This window comes from Archocentrus centrarchus, unplaced genomic scaffold, assembly GCF_007364275.1.
Source record: "Archocentrus centrarchus isolate MPI-CPG fArcCen1 unplaced genomic scaffold, fArcCen1 scaffold_24_ctg1, whole genome shotgun sequence".
Classification (NCBI taxonomy): Eukaryota; Metazoa; Chordata; class Actinopteri; order Cichliformes; family Cichlidae; genus Archocentrus; species Archocentrus centrarchus.
Window position 1 is genome coordinate 7,277,848 of NW_022060254.1, and position 26,822 is coordinate 7,304,669.

Consider the following 26,822-nt stretch of genomic DNA (forward strand, 5'->3'; position numbering starts at 1 on the left):
CACAGTATGTGGAAATCCTTCTGTTAGCCACTGCTGCTCTCTCCACTTCATCTCAGGTGATGAGGAGGAAGGAGGTGTACTGGAAGATGGAGGGTTACAACCTCAGCTTCAAAATTCAGAAGCTCTGAGTAACTTGTTTGCTGTATTTGGAACATTTGGATGCAGATAAGTGTAACAAGTTAACATCATTCAGGCTCATCCATCCTTATTTTCAGATACACCATCACATACTGATGTAGTGCAGCATAACAGCGATGTTGGTGATGCTCAGCCTATTAAACTGCATTTTACTGGCTGTCTCCTGATAAGCAGGAGATATTAGCAGCTGAGGTACAATATATGCTAGAAAATGGCATTGCTGAGCCTTCTTCATCTGCTTGGTCATCTCCATGTTTGCTGGTGAAGAAACCAGACTCCACGTTTAGGCCTTTCACTGGCCTTCGTAAGATTAATGCAGTCACAAAGCCAGATAGAATACAATAGAATTGAATAGAATAGAGTAGAATGCCTTTATTGTCATTATACAGGATGTACAGTGAGATTGCAGGGCCACTCCTGTTCAGTGCCATGCAGTAGAAAGTCAAACTTTCTAAAATATAAATGAGAAATTTTAAAAATATACAGAAAATAAGAGAATGTATAAAAATATATATGTTGTAAATAAAATAAGTGTAGACATATAATAATGCAGATGGTGAGTGTTGCACTTGGTGCATGAATATTAGATATTACACAATATAGGAGTGATAGATATTGTGGGTGCTGCAAAGTTTGTGAGCAAGTTTGACTTTGTGAAAGGATGTTGGCAGGTTCCTCTGACTCAGAGCAGGTTTGTTCTTTCACCTCTCCTTCAGGTCTGTGTTCATACACTGTTATTCTGTTTGGTCTTCAAACTGCACCACACACACTTTGATGAAACATTCATGTAGACATTTATTTTAAACTTTAAGAAATATAAGTTAGTGCATAAACATAAGGGTTCTGTGTGAGAATGTAAAGTTTATCCATAGTTACATGTGATTTCTGCCTGTTAGTGTTACACACTGAGGAGCAGAGCCGTGTGAGTGTATAAGTCTGCTCTAATATGCAGCTCATCAGAGCTCAGGTCACATTTGATGAATAAAACTGAAGATTTAAAATTGAGCTGCTTCAAATAAAAAGCATGACAAATATTCTGAAAATCATTTAAAAGAAACAAGAACATGAAACCCAAAAACTTCCTTATAGAAACTTTATCCTGTTGGCTGCCTTTGTGTTCTTTATGGATTTAATGGAGCCAACTTACAGGTGCATTACTGCCACCTACTGGACTGGAGTGTGGATGGAGATTAGCAGGGAAGAAAAAACTTTATCATCTGTTTGTAAACATTTAAAAGGCAAAAACAAACAAAGCAAAACCTTCTTTAAAGAAAACTAATAACCCTCAGTGGCTCAAATATTGTGATATGGAAACAGGTCCTTTGGTTTTTGTGTAACTGCTGTGAGTTCCATGAACGCAACACAACAAAATCAAAGGCCAGATTGAATTCAGACAGTTGGATCAATAATTTCTATGAGCCTTTACAACAAAGCAGCTCTGCTGCTGCTGTGGAGCAAAATAATAATCAATGACAGAGCAAATGTTTGCTGTAACCCCCGGATAAGAACAGGAAAAGAAAGCATGAACAAAACGTCTGATAGAGACAATAAATCTTTGTGAGCTGAAGCTGACATAAACACACTGGAACAAACAGCAACTTTAACAGCATCAATGTTCAAGAAGGATCAAATCAGTGTTTGTGTTCATAGACATACAGAACATGGACTCATATGTGAGCCTTTGGTGTCTTTATCACTCATTTTCTGCTGTTTCATTGACTAAAACATCAACAGATGATTTTGTTAAATAGTCTTTAGTTGCAGCTGGAATCAAGAATCTGCAGTTTTCTCTCTAGTTTTTAGTCACTGTGATTTAGACTCAACATTCAGGACAAAGATCAATTTGGAACAATGACAAACACAATTGAAGACATTTCCTGAATATCACTGAATAAATGTAATTCTGTGTCAGACAGTGAACAGTAATCTGTACTGACACACATGGGAAACAAACAGCAGCTCAATGATTATATCAGCATCAATAATCTGCTTCAAAAAGATCAATAAAAATGACTTCAATGCTTTCAAGTGAAAACATCAGAAAGTAACAAATGAAAACAGTTTTGTTTGGCAGCTGAAAAAGAAAGAAAATCTACATGTGATCCAAAAAGTCTCGTTGTGTGCTTTGGGAATATCCTGAACATTATATAAAACAGAAAGATGTGTCCCATCATGTCATTGGTGCTAAAATCGGATTCTTTAAGCCTAAAGAAAAAAACAACACACATAAAAAAATCACCACACAGACGTTAAAAAAGAATCACTTTACTGTGAAATCTGACACATTTGGATATCACAGGTTTTGGCGTCTCCTGATTTTCCAACACTGAAATATGGGAAGAGTTTCTCAGTGAAAGTGTGTCTGTGAGTGCAGATGTGAGTCATGTCTTCAGGGTTGTAGAAGGACACCTCCCCCCTGTCATAGTCCAGCTGGACTCTGATCCTCTGGAGACTCTTCTTCACTGTCACAGTCTGACCAACACCATTAGTGTATTTTCCACTGCGATGCAGCAAAGCCCAGATTCCATATTCTGGTGTGATGAAAAGCTTTCCCTTCCTGTCGACTGACTCTTTAACTAAACCCACATTCCAGTCAGGATGGTCTCCCACCTCCACCTCCCAGCTGTGTTTCCCTGAGCTGAAGCCCTCAGAGCCAAAAACATCAGCATAATAAGTGTTTCTCTCTGGATTGTCAGGAAGCTGCTGCTTTGTGTCTCCACATCTCACACTGGTCAGATCATCAGACAGACAGAGCCAGTGGTTTGCAGTGTTTGGGTCCAGAATGACAGGACAGAAGTGGAGCTTCTCCTTGATCTTCTCCCACACTCTGAAGGACAGGTTTCCCAGGTGTTTGGCCACATCTATCAGTGCTCCTGAGAGCAGCTGTGGATCTGACAGTGAGCTCTGGGCTCTGGCTCTGCTCTGAGTGGCTTTATAACTGCTGAGGAATGGCACGCTGTGTTTCTGCAGCTCTTCTTCAACAGCAGAGATGCTGTCTGACAGAGAGGAGATCTGCTCCTCAATCATCTTCATCTCTCTGCTCATAGTCCTCCCCTTCTGCTCCTCTTCCTCCCTCAGAGCTGCCAGTCTGGACTCCTCTTCCTCTCTCAGGAACTGGTGGAGCTTGTTGAACTCTGCTCTGATCTGCCTCTCTGTGGACAACAGCTGCTTCTTGGAGTGTTCAATCACTTCATTGTAGGTTTCCTCCACTTGTTTGTATTTGTTCCTCTTGTCCTGCAGAGACTTTAAGGCAGATTTCAGCTGCTCCTTCAGGTCACTGACTGCTTCTTCTACAGGAACCACTTTGTGACCATGTTGGTGAGGAAAATCACAGACGGTGCACACAGCTCTATCTTCATCCACACAGAACAGTTTAGGCTCTTCTTGGTGTTTACTGCACACTGACATTAATTTCTTCTCTCCCTTTTCTGTCTCAGATGATCCAGCTTTCTGTCTGCCAGCAAATGATTCAGCAAGTTCTTTCAGAGCAAAGTTCACACCTGGAGGATCTTTAGAGGATCTTCTTTTACAAATGGGACAGTTTTTGTTTTTAGCTTGTTCCCAGAATTTCTGCAGGCAGCTTGAACAGAAGCTGTGGCTGCAGCTCAGAGACACAGGATCTCTGAAAGTCTCTGAGCACACGTGGCAGCTCAGGTAACTTTCAAGAAGTTTCTCATCCATTTGATCTTTGAGTATCTGTAACTCACCAAACTGCTGTTTGTTGAACCGTCTGATTAAAATCCTCCAAATGTGTGTTTTTCAGCAGAGATCTGACGCTCTGTGATGGCGTCTCAGCTCAGTTTAAAGTGTCGAAATTTAGTTTCACTTTCGTGGATCACAGTCACGTGATCAACTGTTACAAGCAGGAAATAATATTTGTCTCCAGCAGAGGGCGCTGTTCAGATGTTCATATTTAAAGCTTTAACAGGAGGAAGGTTAGAGGAGCAAACCAGTCTGATGCTGTTAATATGAGCAGTAGTTATTTTAAATGATGAAATCATGAATGTTGTGAGATTAGCAGGCAGACTGAGCTGTTTTATTTAAAAGAAGAAAAAAATGTAATTATAAATTTAAGATTAAGACCCTCAAAGCATGGATAAATATGGTGAAAGGTGACTGATGTATCAGGTGTTACAGCCAAATTTACCTGTACTTTATATTAATGTTGTAAATCTCAGAGACAGAAAATGCAGAGATGCTCCTGCAGAGACGCCCTCACAGCTGTTCTTTTCTCTCTGCATTAAAAAGGGAAAAATGAGGACAGATGAGCCCAAATGTGAGCGTCAGGATTGGAACCAGAGACCTCTCTCTGCCAGTCTCTCCAACAGCTCAAAATGAGAAATGACTGCAATGAATTCTTCAGACAGCATGGATAAAAATAACTTTATTGTGAAAGAGTGGATCAGCTGTTTTATGAGTGCGTTCATGTTCGCTACTTTTGGAGCTTCTTTCAAAGTGACGTCAGAAAAAGATTTAAATTTCCCCGAGTTGGATTTGAACAAAGTAAAATAATGAAGGACATGAAAACTGAATCTTTATGCTTCATTTTAGTTATTGTTGAAAGAGTTTATTCATAGATGCAGAGTCTGGGATATTAGGATTCAAGGAGTCTTTATTGTCATCACATGTACATGCAGTGTTGCCCTTCAATATGAAAGAAGAATAAATATGAATATAAATATAAAGTAAGAGGAATATAAAAGAGAAGATCCTCCAGTTGTGTGTTTCAGCAGTGATCTGACGTCCTCTAACGGCGTCTCGGCTCAACCTTTAGTTTCATGTTCATGTATCACAGTCATGGTTAAAGTGTTACCAGCAGGAAATGATGTCATCATATTTCCCTCCTCTTCAGGGTGTGATTCAGAGATTCTCCTTCATGTTTTCCAGTTTGTGTTTAAACAAAAGAGAAAATGTATCAAATTTTGAGCTCTTGTGTTTTGTTGAAGCAAACAAAATGTAATCATGAGGCTTGTGGTGATGTTCCACTGAGGAGCATTTCAGCAGGCTGAGCGGCTCTAAAGCAGTTTTATAAGTTCTGTTTCTCAGCAGCTGCACCAAGAAACATATTCTGCCAACATGTCAGCCTGACTGATTATTGAAGGGAACTACAGAAGATTATGAAGTGAACAGAAATGAGGAGAAAAGCTTTCTTTAGCTTTTAGTGGATCACCAGGATTTTCATCTGTCCAACTCAGGGCTCAGGTCGGCCATCTTTGTAGTCTCTTCTTCATGACAGAGTCAAAGTACTCAGCTTTGGGTTCAGCATGGCTGTCCTGTCTCTGTGTCAGGAAACCACATGATGCCTGTGTTTGCTGTCTGTGGACAGCTCTGACTGACCTTTGAGCCTGCTCAGCACCTTTGACCTCATTACTTGTTCACCTGTGTCTCCTCTCCCTGCCCCACTGCTACCTTCACATTCTTGGCTCTGATTCAATAGAAGACACAGCTTTGGAATAAAAACCTCATTTTATAGTATAGAATTTTAGGTTTTAGCAAAGATGATGGAAACTGACCAGTAGGTGCAGTAAAAGTTATCTAGTTTGCTCACACTGTAAAAAAAAATCCGTAAAAATACAGTACAATTTACTGTTTTTAAATGACGGAATTGTCTGTATTGATTTTTCACAGGCCCTTTTCCATAGTTTTTAAATCACGCATTGCATTCTGGGACAATCGACAAGAAGCGGGAACATTTAAGACACAAAGCAGCCATCTTCTTCGACATTCAGAGTTGGGTGCGATTTTGCACTCTTTTTCAGGTAAATATCTTTTTAATTAAAAAATGACTATCTTAAAATGTTTAATTACAAATGTGCTATGTTGAAAACATTATTTTGTTGTAAGAATGGCCAGCCCGCGTCTGCCGTTACCGAGAACAGAGTTATAATTTGCAGAGTAATGTGGTGACTTAAGTCTAACATTATTTGTACTTCATTTTTTAAAGTATGTTAGGTGTGGCTGTGTAATCGTCAGCTTTTATTTATTTTTTGACAAGGACTGGTATAAAGAAATGCTAACGGCAGAGGTCTGTTTCCCCATATCTAATAGTCTACGCCTTTGCTAAATACGTGTCCACCAGCTAATGAACTAACGAGTATTATCAAGATATTTGGCCCGTAGCGGATTCCCGTTTCTGACGATTTCACAGAAGAGCCAGAAGGAGCCTGTGACTGTGACTTTTTCTGTTTTTCTGTGTCTGCTAGTTACGTTCAGCAATTGCATTTAGATTTGATTCTTTATTGCTAATCCCACTTTTATCGTCAGTCAGTCAGTCAGAATACTTTATTGATCCCAAAGGGAAATTACTACTGTTACAGCTGCAACCGTTTCATTTAAACGAGTAAACCTAAAACACAATAACATACACTAAAGGCATAAAAGTATAAAGACTAAAGAGATATCAGGCATACACGGTTGTTTGACAGAGCTCAGTAAAATCTTGTAATGCAAATGTAATATCTATATTTTGTGTTTTATAACTGACTTTAGCTAATGTTGTAAGTACAGAGCTGACCACTGCATTTGTGATTCTTATTTATTTTATTTAAGGGATTACAAATGCTAACGTTAGCTTTGTTGGCCTGTCATTCTGTAAAGGACTGCCTGCCTGGTGTAGAATGGTTTGTTTTAAACGTACGAAAATGCGCATTCTTCGTGTCACTGTTTTAGGGTACTGTCAGAAAAAAACTTTCAGCCCACATGTGTGTGTTGGGACATGGGGGCTAATTAGTGCCAGTTTGCTAATTCAGGGACGCTGAACAGTTAGATAATATGCATGTAATATTCTATGATAATGGTTGGACCAACGGGTCATTAAAGGCACCTGAATCTGATTGGACCATGTGACTTGATGCCGTATTGTGGCTTCCATATATATATATATATATATATATATATATATATATATATATATATATATATATATATATATATATATATATAATTTTATTAATTTTATTCTTTTTATTTTTTTTTTATAGCAAACTCAGGGTTGCACCTCCATCTGGTGGCAGATGGCTGCAAAACATTTAGCACAGCCCTGAATGGCACTGGGTGTTTGTCAAAATCTTAACAATAAATAAATAAATAAACAACATACTGCATTTGGACATGACAATTATCTTTTGTGATAATGGTGTTTTTATGATTTAAGGAGACCAACGATTCAAGATAGCTGTCGACCAAGAAATTGTAAATGACCACATCAGTTCCCCCATCGTGGCCCTGGCCTATGCTTTTGCTTTATTTTATGTCTTGAACATAAAATACCCGAAGGAGATGTCACTCACTCTGGAATTCATCCAAAGGTAGGCACTTAAAATTTTGATGTTAAATGGAGGATTGTGATGTATGTCTCATACCTTTGAGACATTTCACTGGTGGCACCATATATGACACTGCAAGGCTGTGTTGTTAGGGCAAAAATCTTAATCTTAGACTTTGATTCTCACCAAATCGGAAATGGCTTCCATGAGGGTGGCACAAGGTCTGGCATCTTTAGTGGACCCTGTGATTACTGCTCAGGGGATATTTGCCATAGAACACCACAACTGGCAGGTCCACTACTGTTCTCTTAACTAATGAGAGCAGGCTCACACTGAGCCCATGTGACAGACATTAAAGAGTCTCTAGACATCGTGGCAGATTTTTATTTTTTTTTTTCCCTACATTTACAATGTAGGGAAAGCAAAAAATTAAATGTAAATTAATACTAAATTCATCCAAGCTATTAATAAATATAGACTTATTTTGTAAACAAAGTGTTAAGCAAAGCAGAATATGTTTCACAGTTTCAGATTCTTTGAAGTAGGCACCTCTTGCTAAGATGACAGCTTTGCACATCTTTGCATTTTTCTCAGTCAGCATTATGAGGTAGTCACCTGGAATGGCTTTCAGTTAACAGCTCACACCTCAAGAGTTAATTTCTTGGCTACCATAGCATTTTACAGCTACATGCCATCTGATTTGCCTCCACAATCACCTGATCTAAACCCACCTGTGATGGATTGGGATGAGTTGGACCGCAGAGTGAAGGCAAAGCAGCCAATAAGTGCTCAGCACCTCTGGGAACTTCTTCAAGATTATTGGATGCCACGAGTGTGCAAAGCTGTAATCAAAGCAAGAGATGCCCACTTAAAAGAATCTGAAACTGTAAAACATATTCTGCTTTGTTTAACACTTTAAAGTTTACTGCATGATTCCTTATGTGTTCCTTCATAGTCTGGATGAGTTCAATATTAATTCACAATGTAGAAAAAAACACTGAATGAGAATGTGTGTTCAAACTTTTGACTGGTACCGTACAACTTTAACTTTTATGCTGTGTGATAACAGAGTGATCAAGGTGATTAGAATTTCTCTTTACTTTCCTCCTGTTTTGTGAGATAAATATTATTGAACACGCTGACCGCTTTTTTAAAAGTTTTTTTTTTTATTTTAAATTCTTCAGTATTCTGGGTTAACATAGAGGCTCTGCCTCTTATTCACTCATCATGGTAATACATGGTATTGGAGCTCTATTGCTGGTGGCTTTCTTTATCTACTCACATGCCTTTATCTCAAGGTGAATATAGTCTGAGTTGATTGAACTTTCTCTCATCGGCCTTTATAGCAAATTCAGTTAATAAACTCAGGTTATTTTTTAACTCAGTTTGTTGAACTTGTTTCCTGAAATTGGGCAGGAGATGCATGAGTTCAGGTCAAGCATTTCCAATTTGGCTTGGCTTTTTTTTTTTTTTTTTTTTTTTGTATTTTTAACAGTATATCAATTTACCAGTATTGCAGGTAAAAAACAGAACCATGCATGCACGCACATATGTCTCTCTTCCAAATGAGACACTGAGTCTCAGTAGGACTACCTGTATAAATAAAGGTTAAATTAAAAAAAAAAAAAAATATTTGGTGGGGGTTTCCCTTTTATCTTGATAAATAATTACCAGATATACTCCAAGTCTCTAGAATACTTTTGATATACTTTTTTTCCTTCAGTCTCATCTCATTCTACGCATTACTCTGTAGTTGTCATTCATTTTTTTTATGACTTGTTTAACAAAAATATTATATATTCCACAGAGTGTTCCTGGGAATAAATCCTGAACGAGGGTCAAAGGCTGAGATGAAAGGAAAAAAGCAGCCACACATTCCACCAAGACTGCTCAAGTTCCTGTCTGAACTCAACAACTTTGAAAATCCCTGGAAAATTTGAAATGAAACTGGAAATCAAAATGGAACTCTTCAGGCTGCTTTTAATAGCTTCTTCAAATGGACAAAGGTTCACTTACATACGCATGGACAGCTTCCCTGCGCTTTTCCTTTAAAACTACAGTTTTCTCATGACTATTTGGACTTTTTGACATAGAGTACAAAATGGAATCCAGTAATTTTGCAGAAGCACCCCAATTGATATTGTAAAATGCCACAGTTAGCTTTTAGGTCAAACAACAAGATCTTTGTTCTTAACAAGAAATGTTCATGATGAAAAACACTGTAGCATTTGTATTGCAGCTTTGGTTTAGTGCTGCCAGAAAACACCTTTTTTTGAAAGTTTTTGCTTGAAGTTTAAAGGGTTGTTTCCATTTTCTATTTTGTATGTGGTGGTTAACGTTTTAGAAAGTAGCACTTTAATGTTGATTTGTTCATTGTTGCAAATGAATTAACATTTCAAATGTTTATGTTAATCTGTTTAAACTCACTGATTGGACTTTTATCAGTAGCAGGGCCTTGATCACAGTAGGTTTTATGCAGTTATTTATTCATTCATGTTACTGGGGAAGAAAGAAATAACAATGCTAGATTGGTTTTGAAGTAGTATAGTTTTAGTAGTATAGAATTTGTATAACAAATTCTGTTTCTCAAATATTATACAGCTCTGTTGTTTAATGGCTATGCATCTTTGTATAATGTTCTTTTAAACAAAACTCTTGCTTACAGTGTTTTATCCAGTTACCTTGGTTAAAGGAAAGAATATCAATTAAAGGCATTTATGAATAAAATGTTACAAAAGGAAAAATAAATTTGTTCAATTTATGTTTACATAATGGTTATTAGTCTTTTGTTTATGCTGGTTTATTGGCACTTTTTAAAATCATCACGCCTATCTGTATTTTAGCATAATGGTGCAGGTTTAGTTAACAGAATTTTCAGTGGTAAAGACATTTTCAGAACACTTAGCAAATTGCCAGTTAAGGTTAGAGAATATATGTAAACTTACTGAATGATTTGTGATGGAATTAACAGAAGTGTCCATAAAATGGCACAGAAAATGTACTGTAAATTTACGGAATTATCTGTATTTCATTTAACGGAAATGACGTAGAAAAACAGGACAATGTCCTGTTTTTTAAGGGAATTTTTTTTTACTGTGCACAGTTCAACAGGATGCCAGCAGGAAATGAGACTTTGCTTCAGTTATTGGACTCATGAGTGGCAGGAACACAGCAGCAGCAAACATCCTGCTGGGAAGATGTTTCTCCTTCTTCTGTTCAATAATCAGCTCCTTCAAATTATTGCTTTTTTACTTCTTCTCATTCTGTCTCACAGGAATTGAGAGGAAATATTTTGCTCTTTGCTCAACAGTTACATTGAATCAAGAAAGTAACCACTTTATCATGTTTATAGTTTTCATTGATCATAATGAGATCATATTTAGGGGGTTGTATTGGCTGATTTAGATTCCTTAAAGTCTGAACACATTTCCCACATGTGCAGGTTTATCAGCCATGATTTCCTTTTCCAAGAAAGCTCCGTTCTTTCAGAGATCTGAGCCTTTGTAATGACGTCCTGGTTCATCAATAATCAGAAAACACACTTCTGCCTGCTTTTATTACCTGGGCTGTGGCCTCACACCTGCATGAGATTACCTTTGGACTCCAACTATCAGGTTTGTGCTGCACTGAAATGTGATGAGCTGAGCAGTGTGAGAAATATGGAGAAATCGGAGCAGAGACAGAGAAAGCAGAATAATCTGATATGACACATAGTTATATGTTGGTCCTGCATTTGAATGTTCAGTGGAAGCCACTTTGATTTTGGACATGATTGGTCTTCATGGATTCTAGATTAGAGCAGGTGTAGATGTGAGAGTGTGTGTTTCTCTGTCTCTGTGTGTGTGTGTGTGTGTGTGTGTGTGTGTGTGTGTGTGTGTGTGTGTGTGTGTGTGTGTGTGTGTGTGTGTGTGTTAGCCCTGTGACACACTGATGACCTGTCCACGGTGTACCTGACCTCCCACCCTGTGACCCCTCAAAGAGTCTTCTTGTGACCCTGAGTTGGAAAAGTCATTAAAATGGTTTTAGTTGATCAAACATGATCTGATCAAACATAAGTCACATGATCAAACACGCTCATGGACCTTTGACCTTTGCTCATCATCTTTTATTATCCAGCTCCTGCACCTTTAACAGCTGCTGCATGGAGCATTGGAAGAAGCACTGACGTTCTCATGTACTCTCATTTATTCAGTAGTATAAATGACTGCATGTGGTGAACAGTTCCATTGTTTAATGTGGGTTATTGGTTTGCAGCAGAGATCAATAATCACAGTATAATCACAGGATAAAACATGGACGCAGCTTCCGGGTGGGAAAAATGAAGCCAGTGTGGAAGTGTAGAAAAAGCTGCATTCTCTCTGAAGGCCAGCAGATGGCGATAGCTGTGGCTGCACAAAGACTTGTGGCCCTATAGAAATCAATGGAAACACTATAAAGCAGAAGAAAGAGCTTTAAAAATGAACATATAGGGCCAGATTTCCTCAGAGTCTGCAGCAGAGCAAAGCCTTCTTTTAACACCAATAAAGCCACTGGATTGATGAAAGAGGCGAGGTGTCAGCTTTGGGACTGAAAGTTGTGCACAGAGGGATTTTGCAGCTGTCCTGATGGCACATGTGTTTGCAGTAGTTTCCCTTTGAGGAGAATATTTCAGTGAATCACACAAAGGTGACTGATCAAAGTTTGTGGCATGTCATTTACTGCAAATTGCACTAATGCTGAAAAAAGCAGGTCTTCTGCCTGTTGTGGCTGATAGTTGCTTCTAGGAGTGTTGATGTATTTGGACTGAGAGGGAGAGATGAGGTCAGAAGGAATCACTGGCATATTGGGTGGATGGCTCCTAGCTGTGTGTCCTTAAATCCTTCACTCAGTCCTCAGGCTGAGTGCTCAGAGCCCAGCCTGATTTGTGCTCTGCAGTAATTCTGGGATTTTGACGAAGCAGAGCAGAAATGAACTGAGCTGAGCCGTGGTTTTCTCATGGGGGGCTTCCCATGATGAACATGTCTCCTTCTCTGCCCCCTCCCCTTGTGTTTCTGTCACACTGTTTCATGTCATTAACTTGAGCCATTTTCACTGATGTGCTGCAGCTCTGAACTCTGTAGGATGCAGTCATTTGTGAACATTGAGCATCTTTAAGCTCTCAGACTGAAACTAATGCTCTAACTGTCCTCTGAGTTTGCTGCTGCTGAGTGGGCGTCATGCGTCCTTCCTCCTGCCGCTGCATCCTGGCAGCATCTTTGCCCCAACCAGATGGAGTATTTCCAGTACTGCATCTGAAGCAGAGTATTTGCTGTTTTGTGCTGCATGGCAGACAATGTTCTGACCTGATTCTCTCAACTTTGTCTGCACTTCTTTTGTGTGTCTCTCCTGGACTTTGTGTGTTTTTGTCTCATTTGTTCTCTGGCAGGATTTTTGGTCCTAATGTCTAATTGATTTATTTTACACAAGTATTTAAAAAGCTTCTTTAATGTGACTCCAAATCCATGCAGATATCATCATCACACCTGACAAATAAAGAAGCACATTTATGATGTTTTACTGTCTGTTGTGTCTGTTTACTGCTCTGATTTCCATATATTTAATCAGGAGCTTCCATCTGGCTGCCTTTGTGTTCTTTATGGATTTAATGGAGCCAACTTACAGGTGCATTACTGCCACCTACTGGACTGGAGTGTGGATGGAGATTAGCAGGGAAGAAAAAAGTTTATCATCTGTTTGTAAACATTTAAAAGGCAAAAACAAACAAAGCAAAACCTTCCTTAAAGAAAACTAATAACCCTCAGTGGCTCAAATATTGTGATATGGAAACAGGTCCTTTGGTTTTTGTGTAACTGCTGTGAGTTCCATGAACGCAACACAACAAAATCAAAGGCCAGATTGAATTCAGACAGTTGGATCAATAATTTCTATGAGCCTTTACAACAAAGCAGCTCTGCTGCTGCTGTGGAGCAAAATAATAATCAATGACAGAGCAAATGTTTGCTGTAACCCCCGGATAAGAACAGGAAAAGAAAGCATGAACAAAACGTCTGATAGAGACAATAAATCTTTGTGAGCTGAAGCTGACATAAACACACTGGAACAAACAGCAACTTTAACAGCATCAATGTTCAAGAAGGATCAAATCAGTGTTTGTGTTCATAGACATACAGAACATGGACTCATATGTGAGCCTTTGGTGTCTTTATCACTCATTTTCTGCTGTTTCATTGACTAAAACATCAACAGATGATTTTGTTAAATAGTCTTTAGTTGCAGCTGGAATCAAGAATCTGCAGTTTTCTCTCTAGTTTTTAGTCACTGTGATTTAGACTCAACATTCAGGACAAAGATCAATTTGGAACAATGACAAACACAATTGAAGACATTTCCTGAATATCACTGAATAAATGTAATTCTGTGTCAGGCAGTGAACAGTAATCTGTACTGACACACATGGGAAACAAACAGCAGCTCAATGATTATATCAGCATCAATAATCTGCTTCAAAAAGATCAATAAAAATGACTTCAATGCTTTCAAGTGAAAACATCAGAAAGTAACAAATGAAAACAGTTTTGTTTGGCAGCTGAAAAATAAAGAAAATCTACATGTGATCCAAAAAGTCTCATTGTGTGCTTTGGGAATATCCTGAACATTATATAAAACAGAAAGATGTGTCCCATCATGTCATTGGTGCTAAAATCTGATTCTTTAAGCCTAAAGAAAAAAACAACACACATAAAAAAATCACCACACAGACGTTAAAAAAGAATCACTTTACTGTGAAATCTGACACATTTGGATATCACAGGTTTTGGCGTCTCCTGATTTTCCAACATTGAAATATGGGAAGAGTTTCTCAGTGAAAGTGTGTCTGTGAGTGTAGATGTGAGTCATGTCTTCAGGGTTGTAGAAGGACACCTCCCCCCTGTCATAGTCCAGCTGGACTCTGATCCTCTGGAGACTCTTCTTCACTGTCACAGGCTGACCAACACCATTAGTGTATTTTCCACTGTGATGTGTTAAACACCAGAATCCATATTTTGGTGAAGCAAAAATCTTTCCCTTCCTGTCAACTGACTCTTTAACTAAACCTACAAACCAGACAGGATGGTCTCCCACCTCCACCTCCCAGCTGTGTTTCCCTGAGCTGAAGCCCTCAGAACCAAAAACAGTGGCATACTTAGTGTTTCTCTCTGGATTGTCAGGAAGCTGCTGCTCTGTGTCTCCTTGTCTCACACTGGTCAGATCATCAGACAGACAGAGACAGCAGTGTGCAGTGTTTGGGTCCAGAATGACAGGACTGAAGTGGAGCTTCTCCTTGATCTTCTCCCACACTCTGAAGGACAGGTTTCCCAGGTGTTTGGCCACATCTATCAGTGCTCCTGAGAGCAGCTGTGGATCTGACAGTGAGCTCTGGGCTCTGGCTCTGCTCTGAGTGGCTTTATAACTGCTGAGGAATGGCACGCTGTGTTTCTGCAGCTCTTCTTCAACAGCAGAGATGCTGTCTGACAGAGAGGAGATCTGCTCCTCAATCATCTTCATCTCTCTGCTCATAGTCCTCCCCTTCTGCTCCTCTTCCTCCCTCAGAGCTGCCAGTCTGGACTCCTCTTCCTCTCTCAGGAACTGGTGGAGCTTGTTGAACTCTGCTCTGATCTGCCTCTCTGTGGACAACAGCTGCTTCTTGGAGTGTTGAATCACTTCATTGTAGGTTTCCTCCACTTGTTTGTATTTGTTCCTCTTGTCCTGCAGAGACTTTAAGGCAGATTTCAGCTGCTCCTTCAGGTCACTGACTGCTTCTTCTACAGGAACCACTTTGTGACCATGTTGGTGAGGAAAATCACAGACGGTGCACACAGCTCTATCTTCATCCACACAGAACAGTTTAGGCTCTTCTTGGTGTTTCCTGCACACTGACATTAATGTCTTCTCTCCCTTTTCTGTCTCAGATGATCCAGCTTTCTGTCTGCCAGCAAATGAATCAGCAAGTTCTTTCAGAGCAAAGTTCCCAAGTGGAGGATCTTTAGAGGATCTTCTTTTACAAATGGGACAGTTTTTGTTTTTAGCTTGTTCCCAGAATTTCTGCAGGCAGCTTGAACAGAAGCTGTGGCCGCAGCTCAGAGACACAGGATCTCTGAAAGTCTCTGAGCACACGTGGCAGCTCAGGAAACTTTCAAGAAGTTTCTCAGCCATTTGATCTTTGAGTATCTGTAACTCACCAAACTGCTGTTTGTTGAACCGTCTGATTAAAATCCTCCAAATGTGTGTTTTTCAGCAGAGATCTGACGCTCTGTGATGGCGTCTCAGCTCAGATTAAAGTGTCGAAATTTAGTTTCACTTTCGTGGATCACAGTCACGTGGTCAACTGTTACAAGCAGGAAATAATATTTGTCGCCAGCAGAGGGCGCTGTTCAGATGTTCATATTTAAAGCTTTAAGAGGAGGAAGGTTAGAGGAGCAAACCAGTCTGATGCTGTTAATATGAGCAGTAGTTATTTTAAATGATGAAATCATGAATGTTGTGAGATTAGCAGGCAGACTGAGCTGTTTTATTTAAAAGAAGAAAAAAATGTAATTATAAATTTAAGATTAAGACCCTCAAAGCATGGATGAATATGGTGAAAGGTGACTGATGTATCAGGTGTTACAGCCAAATTTACCTGTACTTTATATTAATGTTGTAAATCTCAGAGACAGAAAATGCAGAGATGCTCCTGCAGAGACGCCCTCACAGCTGTTCTTTTCTCTCTGCATTAAAAAGGGAAAAATGAGGACAGATGAGCCCAAATGTGAGCGTCAGGATTGGAACCAGAGACCTCTCTCTGCCAGTCTCTCCAACAGCTCAAAATGAGAAATGACTGCAATGAATTCTTCAGACAGCATGGATAAAAATAACTTTATTGTGAAAGAGTGGATCAGCTGTTTTATGAGTGCGTTTCTAATGAAGTTTCTACAATTTCCATAAGCCAGTGGAGGTGGACCGGGCACATCGCTTTGAACTCCTCCATCAGGTGGGAATGCACGGCCCCGTGTAATGATCGCTCAGATTCACCACTTCCAGGTCAAAGAAAATATATTGCAATTGGCCCGCCAGCAGTTCCCGCTGAGCTATAAAGGCAAGTCAGTTCACATCTTTCCAGACTTCCCAGCGCAGGTGATAAAGTGGCAGCAGGCATTCCAGGAGGCCCAAAACAAGCTTAAAGAAGCCGGCATGAAGGTTGGTTTTGCCTATCCGACTCGGTTGCGGGTCACCTCGAATGATTAACAGAAGGTATTCTCTTCTCCCTAAGAAGCTATGGCCAAAACTGTGTAATACATACGCTTTGTGAAATAGTTTACAAAGTCACTAAAGTAACTTTTTTATTTAGATTTGAATGTTTCTTTCTCCCGTTTTTTGAGTCTTTCTGATTGTTCAACTGGGCAGTTATTCTTTGTTAAATTGGCTAAGAATGCACTCTAGTATTTCTCAACGAGGGGGTGGTATCACTTTTACCAGCTGGAATGCTCGGGGACTATAGGTGATGTTATGAAACATGCAAAAGTTTTCTCTCACAAAGCCCTATCCGCAGACATTTTACATTTGTTTGCAGGAAAACCACATTAAACCTTCTAGAACAGCAGTGTCCAAACTTGCGACCAATGGGCCGCTTCCGGCCCCGCCCACTTCCGGTCCGGGAATTGATGTCAAAAATAACATAAAATTTGGCCCTTTAAGTTACTTTTTGACATTTCGCCTTCCACTCCAATTAAGAGGGTAAAGCGACTGAATCAGGATCGTTAATATGATCCCACTTTTGGAGGTCAATAATTTTTATTCATTATTTTATTTTTTTGTTCAAGTCAGATCAAGGGCTTATTCAGGTGTGTTATGGGGTGTTGTCTTGAAGATCTGTATTAAAGAATCTGCTAAATATGTACATGCAAACACTGAAAGTGGTAACTTATAATGTAAATGTTACTCAATCCAATCAAAAGAAGTAAAATTTTAACAAAATTAAAAAGGGTTAATACTGGAATAGCATTCTTACAGGAAACTCATCTCTCTGAAACTGAACATGCATAATTAGCTAGAATGGGTTTCAAACACCAATATTCATCTTCTTGCTCAGCGGGTCACAGGAGGGAAGTTTCAATTTTAATATCAAGTAAAATTACATTTGAAATACTATTTGAAAAGATAGATAAAGAAGGTAGATATGTCTTGGTGAGGGGAAGGATGGGAGGATCATTAGTGACTCTAAGTGTTTATGCCCCCCTAATTGAAAATGGTCCTTATTTAGACAAATTTTTGATTTAATTATAGAAGAAACTCAAGGCATTTTTATATGTGGGGAGACTTTAATATAAGGTTGAATTTGGAGCTCAATTCTTCTAACCCGAGAGTAACTCAGCCAAAACTAATAAATAAAAAATTCAAAGGTGCTCTCAATGATGTTGAGCTGATCAATCTGTGGAGACAACTTAATCCAACAAGAAAAGACTATACATTCTTCTCAAATCCACACTCCCTCTTGAATTGATTATTTTTAGTAAGGATCTCCACAGGGTGTGTGATTGTATAATAGGGAGCATGGACTTATCGGACCACAGTCCAGTATATTTAGATATAGACATTAATATGGATGCCAGGAACACCTTGTGGAGATTAAATGATCATGTTCTGAACCAAAAAAAGACTCAAATTATAGCAGATATTAAAGAATATATAGAAATGACTGATGATGGTGAGATCAATCCCATAATACTTTGGGATGCTTGTAAAGCTGTCCTAAGAGGGAAGGTAATCGGCTATAGCTCAAATCTGAAACGGTCAAGGCAACATAAGATACTCAAATTGGAATCTGAACTGGAGAAACTAGAACATGATTATAAACAAATAGGACATCACAAAATTAAATAACAATGCGGTTTTCGTCCTGGTCGCGGAACGCTGGACCAGCTCTTTATCCTCTCAACGATATTCGAGTGTGCGTGGGAGTTTGCCCAACCAGTCTACATGTGCTTTGTGGACTTGGAGAAGGCATTCGACTGTGTCCCTCGGGGTGTCCTTTGGGAGGTCCTGCGGGAGTATGGGGTGTCTGGCCCGTTGTTGTGGGCCATTCAGTCTTTGTACAACCGCAGTGAGAGCTTGGTCCTTATAGCTGTTAATGAGTCGGATTAATTTCCTGTGGGTGTTGGACTCCGTCAGGGCTGCCCTTTGTCACCGGTTCTGTTCATAACTTTTATGGACAGAATTTCTAGGCGCAGCCAGGTGGCGGAAGGCTTCTTCCTTGGTGGCCTCAGAGTCTCATCTCTGCTTTTTGCAGATGATCCGGTCCTGTTGGCTTCATCAGGGGGTGGCCTCCAGCTCGCAGTGGAACGGTTCACAGCCGAGTGTGAAGCGGCCAGCATGAGAATCAGCACCTCTAAGTCTGAGGCCATGGTCCTCAGCCGGAAAAGGGTGGAGTGCCCTCTCTGGCTCAGGAACGAGTTCCTGCCCCAAGTGGAGGAGTTCAAGTATCTCGGGGTCTTGTTCACGAGTGATGGGAGAAGGGAACGGGAGATCGACAGATGGATCGGGGCTGCTTCTGCAGTGATGCGGACGCTGCACCGGTCTGTCGTGGTGAAGAGAGAGCTTAGTGTAAAAGCGAAGCTCTCAATTTACCGGTCGATCTACGTTCCTACCCTCACCTATGGTCACGGTTTTTGGGTAGTGACCGAAAGAATAAGATCACGAATACAAGCGGCAGAAATGAGTTTCCTTCGAAGGGTGGCTGGCCTCTCCCTTAGAGATAAGGTGAGGAGTGCGGCCATCCGGGAGGGGCTCGGAGTAGAGCCGCTGCTCCTCCACATCGAAAGGAGCCAGTTGAGGTGGCTCAGGCATCTGATTAGGATGCCTCCTGGCCGCCTCTTGGGTGAGGTGTTCCGGGCATGTCCCAGTGGGAGGAGGCCCCGTGGTAGACCCAGGACATGCTGGAGGGATTATAGCTCTTGGCTGGCCTGGGAACGCCTTGGGGTCCCTCCGGATGAGCTGGCTGGGGAGAGGGAAGCCTGGGCTTCTTTGCTTAGGCTCCTGCCCCCGCGACCTGGCCCCGGATAAGCGGGAGAGAATGGATGGATGGAAATTACTAAAAAGAGAAATGAAATAGACGAGCACTATACTAAAGATATTCAGAAAAAAATGACAAATAATTACAAAACAGATTTATTATGAGGGGGGCGTGAAAGCCACTAAAATGTTGGCTTATAGGTTAAAAAAACAACAAGCTGAAAATTCAATTTATAAAATTTGAAATTCTGAAACAAATTGATTGAACACAAATTACCACAGATTCAAAAATCTTTTGAATTATATTATAAAAAATTATACTCACAGGCCACATGTGACCAGGCAAAACTGCAGAACTTTTAGACCAAATTCAGTTACCCAAATCAACTGATGAACAAGGAAAAGATATATTTCAAAGAAAGAAATTGAGGCTGCAATAAGTCATCTTAAACCACACAGAACGCCTGGGCCTGATGGATTTACTTCTATAAAGAACTGAAAGAGTCCCTGGTTCCAATTCTAAAGCGTACTTTCAACTGGATTTTGCAGGAAAATATGACGCCCCCCCTTCATGGAATGAAGCTGTAATATCATTAATACCAAAGGATGGCAAAGACAAACTTCAATGTTGTAACTTTAGACCAATAAGCGTATTAAATCAGGACTACAACATTTTTACCTATATACTAGCCAAAAGAATGAAGACAGTTCTCCCACAGATCATCAGCCTAGACCAGACAGGGTTTATCCATGATCGCCAAACACAAGCTAATATTCGGCATGCGTTATATGTAGTAAATCATATAATAATTAATAATACACCTGCAATTTTAGTTGGTGCAGACGCAGAAATCAGTGTATCTAGGTTTACTGCTTGGGGATATTATGACATACAAAATTAAATATTTGTTTCAAATTTTGACTGCGGCAGCCAGGAAAGCCATTACTAAGAAATGGCTCAGCCCCCAAACACCAATGCTAAACGAGTGGTTTGATATCATATATGACATCTTCAAGTTAGAGAGAATAACATTTAATATCAGGCTACAACAAGACAAATTTGAGGACAAATGGAGTGGATGGATTGAGTTTATCACAACTATAAGGGAAGATTTTATTTAAATCCGATATAAATGGTAATTGTGTTGTATTTTCATTTTTGTATACATACGGATGTACAGCAATGACACACCCCACGGGTTATATGCTATGTTTAAGAGTCTTTTTTTTCCCTTTTATTTATTCATCTTTTTTCTTTTGTATTAACAAAAACTTTGAAAATAAAGAATTGCAAAAAAAAAAAGGAATTCAACTATAAATCCAGATCTAATGAGTTAATATTACAAAACATACTGAAACTAAAATATGCATATAATTGCATTTTAACTGACCAAGTGAAGGACCAAGTGTTTAATAAATTATTTTGAGATGGGGGATAAACCCCAGAATTTACTCACCCGACAGCTTAGAGGGCTTCAAGCCAGTAGAGCTATAATCCAATTAAATCAAAATCAGGAGAATTAGTCACTGATCCTAAAGCCAGAAATGAAGTATTTAAGAATTATTACCAACAACTGTTTACATCAAAAGCTCTGCCACGCACAGATGACGGTCACGCCCACGTCAGCGATGAAGAGTGAAGGGAGCGTTTGGCTGCTCGTGTGTCCTTTCACTACAGTCTTCTGCCACAGTTTGTGTGAGTGTGTGTGTATTTGTGTGAGTGTGTGCGCTACGTCGGTGGCTTTGGGTGTGTATTCTTTCCAAGCCTGGGAGGATATTTTGGAGGTGTGTGTGTTGTGTGAGCGCTGAAATGAGAAGGCTTTATTTTTGGGAGGACACATCAGTCCCCTGCCTTCAGCCCAGGACTCTGTTTCCATCTGCTTTGTGTTCATGCTGTTACTTTGTTGCTCTCTTTTGTTTGTGTTACAGTAAAATGTTATCAGCTCTTTATGACAAAGTGCCAGCGGTGGCAGGACTGAATGGATGGACTTTGCAGCACTGAAAACTGATTTTGTGGAGCTTTGACTTTAGATCAGCTCCACTTTGCTCATCCACCATTGGCTGCCTTCACATTCGTCTCACCCCTATTGGTCAGGCCGAGATCTAAAAAGAGCGGGCAGTCGTCTTGGTGAACGGTCCTCAGGTTTTTATTGATTTTGAATATTTATTTATTTATTGTAGTGGACATTTTTACGCAGCTTTTTTCTTCCTTTCTCTTCGTTTTCCTCGTGTATAATTCATGCACTTGTGCACGTCCTGTCTGTAGCTGCTCCATGTAAAACAGGACTGCTTTTAAAGGGATAGTACACCCAATCTGCATCCTGCATCTGTTTCTGTGCAACGACCAACATGGTGCAAATGACTTTGGCTTTTTCTCTGATTTTTCTTCTTCACATTTACATTTTTGCTCTTTTGTGTCCATTTGTCCTTCTTCCTGTCATTCCCACTATGCCAGAGTGGGACACCTGTTGCTTTAAATCCATATGATACAGGACTGTATTTAGTGTGAACTCTCCCACCAAACACTTCACAGCCTTTTTTATAGGATCCATTCTGTCAGCAACTGTTTTCCCTCCAAGGTGAACAACAGAGACGTTGTATCGTCCTCGTGTCTCATCCAGTGATGATGTTCACGTCTAGTTCAGCCTGTTCTGATGCTAAAAGGTCAAAGGTCACCAACCATGACCCCGACCCCGTCCCCAAAAGAAGAAAAAGCAGCATGTACAGTACAAAGGTGTTGTTCTTCTGTTCTTCTTAGTGTGTTTCTAGCCTTGAAAATCATTGTAATGAGATTCACACATTTACACTGAGGGAGGAAACAGTATTACACACCTGCAGCTAACAAGCAGAGCAGCTGCCTTTTTGTCTTTGCATGACAGTCAACAGGACACTTTGTTTCTACTTGTTTTTGCTCTTTTCCTTTGATTTGACTTCATCTTCTACTGAATGCTGGTATACTCCACCTTTCTCTATTTTATCAGCTTTTTAAGTGCATACAACTATTTTTGTCTCAACATGATGTGATGAAGATGATTCTAATGAGAAGGATTATATATAGACTGCAGCACTGAGGATGACTATGATGATGATGATGATGATGATGATGAGGATGGTTTCACATGCTTTTCTATGGGGCTCTGTGCTGTCAGTGCAGAGCGGCTGCCTTTTGTACATACCTGAGTGACGATGAGGAGCACTCGCTGAGCATCAGCAGCAAGAGTCACTGCTGCTGCAAAGAGGAGAAGCTCCAGCAGGGGGCGCTGTCACACACAGTGAAGCACACACAGATGGCAGACTGATGCTTTTAATGGAGCTGCACAATAACTTTAGAGTCAGATCAAACAGACAATCCAGTCAGAGACATCAGCAGTTCATCAGTGTAGAAGAAGAAGCAGCTTCCAATCACAGTATTGATCAGGGCTGCAGAGGCGGGACTAAAATGGCACCGATGCCTCTAAGAAATCAGGATTCTGGATGAAGGATCACAGATGAATGAATGAATAGTGATTAATTGTGCAGCCCGACACACAAACAGCATCAAGTGTCCTCCTCTGAGGTGAGTGTGAGCTCTGCTGCCTTCCTGTCCTTTAATCAGATGAAGCATCAGCTGCACTGACATCACTGAGCCGGCTTCTCTCCGTAGGGTGTCTTTCACTCTTTTCCCACTCTCTCTGTTTCCAACCTTCTTCCATCGTTTCTCTGCAGTCGCCTCTTTCTGCTTTCCTTTGTCTCTTTTTGTCCCTTTGGGTTTCTTCTGTATAATAATATTAATCCTGCTCTGTTCTCTTACGTGCTGCACGTGTTTCTCTAACTTCAAGAAAATGTGTTAAGGTGTTATCAATAAAATGAGAGTTTCAATAGAAAATTGAGCATCCTTCAGTGTTTACAGACACATCAAACTGCAGCCAGGCTTTGATTTTTTTATTGCACAGAAATAACCCAGGAGATCAATGACCTCATGTTCCTGACACTTCCATCATATTTGCTCAGCAGGTGAAAAACAGGAAATCCACCGTTAACGAGCCGAAATCCTGAATGTGCTGATGTGCAGTTTCACATCTGACACATGAAGTGAGAGTTTACAGAAACACACTGGAACAAAGAGCAGCTCCACCTGAACAAATGCTCAGAGATGAGCAAAGAAGTGTTGCTGTTCATTCGCTCAATATGACAAAAACAAAGAGACAAATAAAGATTTTGTTTGTGTGGATAAAACTGATAAATGTACAGGAGATTTTCAGTCAACAGTAATCTGCACTGATGCACATTATAGAGAAATAATTGGTGAATTATTACATCAAAGTCCACAGATGGATTCATTCTGCACAGCAAGACAAATTATTACAAAAATATTTAACAGGAGAAAGTAAAACAATGTCCTGAATTCTTTAAAATGAAAGATCAAAGTAAAATAATCTGTTTCATCTCATATTTTACATGTTTAAATGTTCAAAATAATTTGAAATCAGAGGTTAGTTACATATTTCACACAAAAAGAAAAATAAATATTAACTTGATCTCACTCAAGGTTTCAATGAAATCTCAGTCTGACACATTTTGATATCACAGGTTTTGGCGTCTCCTGATTCTCCAACACTGAAATATGGGAAGAGTTTCTCAGTGAAAGTGTGTCTGTGAGTGTAGATGTGAGTCATGTCTTCAGGGTTGTAGAAGGACACCTCCCCCCTGTCATAGTCCAGCTGGACTCTGATCCTCTGGAGACTCTTCTTCACTATGAGAGGCTGACCATCAGCATTATAATAGTTTCCACTGCAATGCAGCAAAGCCCAGAATCCACAGTTGGGTGAAGCCAAACTTATGCCTTTCCTGTCAAGTGACTCTTTAGCTAATCCTACAAAATAGCCAGGATGGTCTCCCACCTCCACCTCCCAGCTGTGTTTCCCTGAGCTGAAGCCCTCAGAGCCAAAAACTATTTTGTAATTAGTGTTTCTCTCTGGATTGTCAGGAAGCTGCTGCTTTGTGTCTCCATGTCTCACACTGGTCAGATCATCAGACAGACAGAGACAGGGACTTGCAGTGTTTGGGTCCAGAATGACAGGACTGAAGTGGAGCTTCTCCTTGATCTTCTCCCACACTCTGAAGGACAGGTTTCCCAGGTGTTTGGCCACATCTATCAGTGCTCCTGAGAGCAGCTGTGGATCTGACAGTGAGCTCTGGGCTCTGGCTCTGCTCTGAGTGGCTTTATAACTGCTGAGGAATGGCACGCTGTGTTTCTGCAGCTCTTCTTCAACAGCAGAGATGCTGTCTGACAGAGAGGAGATCTGCTCCTCAATCATCTTCATCTCTCTGCTGATAGTCCTCCCCTTCTGCTCCTCTTCCTCCCTCAGGGCTGCCAGTCTGGACTCCTCTTCCTCTCTCAGGAACTGGTGGAGCTCGTTGAACTCTGCTCTGATCTGCCTCTCTGTGGACAACAGCTGCTTCTTGGAGTGTTCAATCACTTCATTGTAGGTTTCCTCCACTTGTTTGTATTTGTTCCTCTTGTCCTGCAGAGACTTTAAGGCAGATTTCAGCTGCTCCTTCAGGTCACTGACTGCTTCTTCTCCAGGAACCACTTTGTGACCATGATGGAGAGAAAACTCACAGACGGTGCACACAGCTCTATCTTCATCCACACAGAACAGTTTAGGCTCTTCTTGGTGTTTCCTGCAAACCATCTCCACTCTCTCCTTTTCTTTCAGCATCTCACATGATTTAGTTTTCTGTCTGCCAGCAAACGGATCCTCCGGTTCAATCGGATCAAAGTCCACCAATGGAGGGTCAAGTGAGTTCATTTGTTCTTCCATGTGGTTTGAGGATCTTCTTTTCCAAATGGGAGAGTTTTTGTTTTTAGCTTGTTCCCAGAATTTCTGCAGGCAGCTTGAAGAGAAGCTGTGGCTGCAGCTCAGAGACACAGGATCTCTGAATGTCTCTGAGCACACGTGAAAGTTCAGGAAATCTTGAAGAAGAGCATCTTTCTCTGCAACTTTCTCTCAAATGAAACTCTCACTGAATCAAAGTTCCCCACAGTTTGCCTCTTCCTGTCCACCAGGTCAGCACAGTTCAGTAACGAATGCCAAACCCTGTCACGGCTTCCTGGTTTCAACTGAATCTTTAGTGATATTCAGATGTGATCCAAATCTTTCATCAGTTAATTATTAACTGCATCCTGCTGTCTTCTGTTACCTTTAGGCACAACAGGATGAGACCTGAAACATTTGTCATGGACTCTAAACTCTCCAGATTTTCTTTCAGGTCACTTTTATTTGATAAAATGATTTTTAGTTCATAAAGCATTTGTGGTTTCCAACAAACTCAAACATGATCTTCATTTGTGTCATAAAGCTCCACCAGTTATTCTGGATTGCAGCTCTTTCTTTGGACTTTGCTTCACAGCTTTTATCGTCCTCACTGTAAATACACTGTATTGTATTTTAGTAGATAAAGGAGTTCACATGCACGTCCCTCTTTTATGATCTGTTTATTTTCACAATGCTTTGGTCTAAAGGTTCAACAATTCCAAGAAAAGCTCATTTCATTGCACAGCCTTTTTATAATTATGTATTTAAAAAAAACATTTGGTCACCTTTGGTGTCTTTATCTGATATTTTTAAAAATATTTTCTTGTGTTTCATTAAATAGATGATTTAATTAATGAAGAGATCAATAAGACAGGAGATCAATGAACTCATGTTTCTGACATTTTCATCATAGTTGCTCAGCAGGTGAAAAGCAGGAAACAGTCGTTTAACATGTGACGGATGAAGTGAGAGTTTAAACACGCTGGAACAAACAGAAGCTCCGACTGATCAAAATGTTGAAGGATTATTTTAAAATGCTGCTGCTGAGCCACTAAACAGACATCCACATAGATGATTAACCATCAAAATCATTGATCATTTCAAACAAACAAACAAACATGGTGCTGTGGTGGTTAGCACTGCGCCCTAACACCATCCAAGTCTTGGATTTGGGCCTTTCTGTGTGATGTTTCTCCATGTCCAGAGATCCATCCACCCTGCTGGAGCTGAAGAAGTGGAGGAAAGTGGATGGATGTACTGAGACGTTAAAAAGCACAGAAAACAAACTCAGCATTTTGTGTCTGCTCACAGTTTTAGTCAGATTTTTTACATTTTCTAATCCACTGGATTCCACTGCTGATTCCAGCACTGCTGCTCATTAACTACCTGCTTTTAAACACATCCTGATGCCGTCCAGTCCAACTGTGGCTGGAGATCCTCATGTTTTATCAGAAAACTGATATGGAGCTTCAACACTGTACTTCTGTGCATTACTTAAGTAAATCTACTGAGCTACATCACATCTAAGGGGCCACCGCAGCAGATCATCTGCCTCCATCTCACCCTGTCCAAACCATCTCAGCCTCACCTCTCTAGCTTTGTCTCCAAACTGCTC

At 40.3% G+C, this 26,822-nt stretch overlaps 3 protein-coding genes across 3 annotated transcripts; all 3 read right to left on the bottom strand.

The window, feature by feature from the left end:
• Positions 1–676: 676 nt before the first annotated feature.
• Positions 677–3,939, bottom strand: LOC115775688 (nuclear factor 7, brain-like). The gene has a single exon (XM_030723164.1). The coding sequence runs from the start codon at positions 3,817–3,819 to the stop codon at positions 2,404–2,406; it is 1,416 nt and encodes a 471-aa protein (XP_030579024.1). The 5' UTR covers positions 3,820–3,939; the 3' UTR covers positions 677–2,403.
• A 9,085-nt stretch (positions 3,940–13,024) lies between these two features.
• Positions 13,025–15,688, bottom strand: LOC115775687 (nuclear factor 7, brain-like). Its single transcript, XM_030723163.1, has one exon. It carries the CDS (start codon positions 15,573–15,575, stop codon positions 14,160–14,162), a length of 1,416 nt encoding a protein of 471 aa, XP_030579023.1. The 5' UTR covers positions 15,576–15,688; the 3' UTR covers positions 13,025–14,159.
• An 8,244-nt stretch (positions 15,689–23,932) lies between these two features.
• Positions 23,933–25,213, bottom strand: LOC115775668 (nuclear factor 7, brain-like). Its single transcript, XM_030723139.1, has one exon. It carries the CDS (start codon positions 25,211–25,213, stop codon positions 23,933–23,935), a length of 1,281 nt encoding a protein of 426 aa, XP_030578999.1.
• Between the last annotated feature and the right edge of the window lie 1,609 nt (positions 25,214–26,822).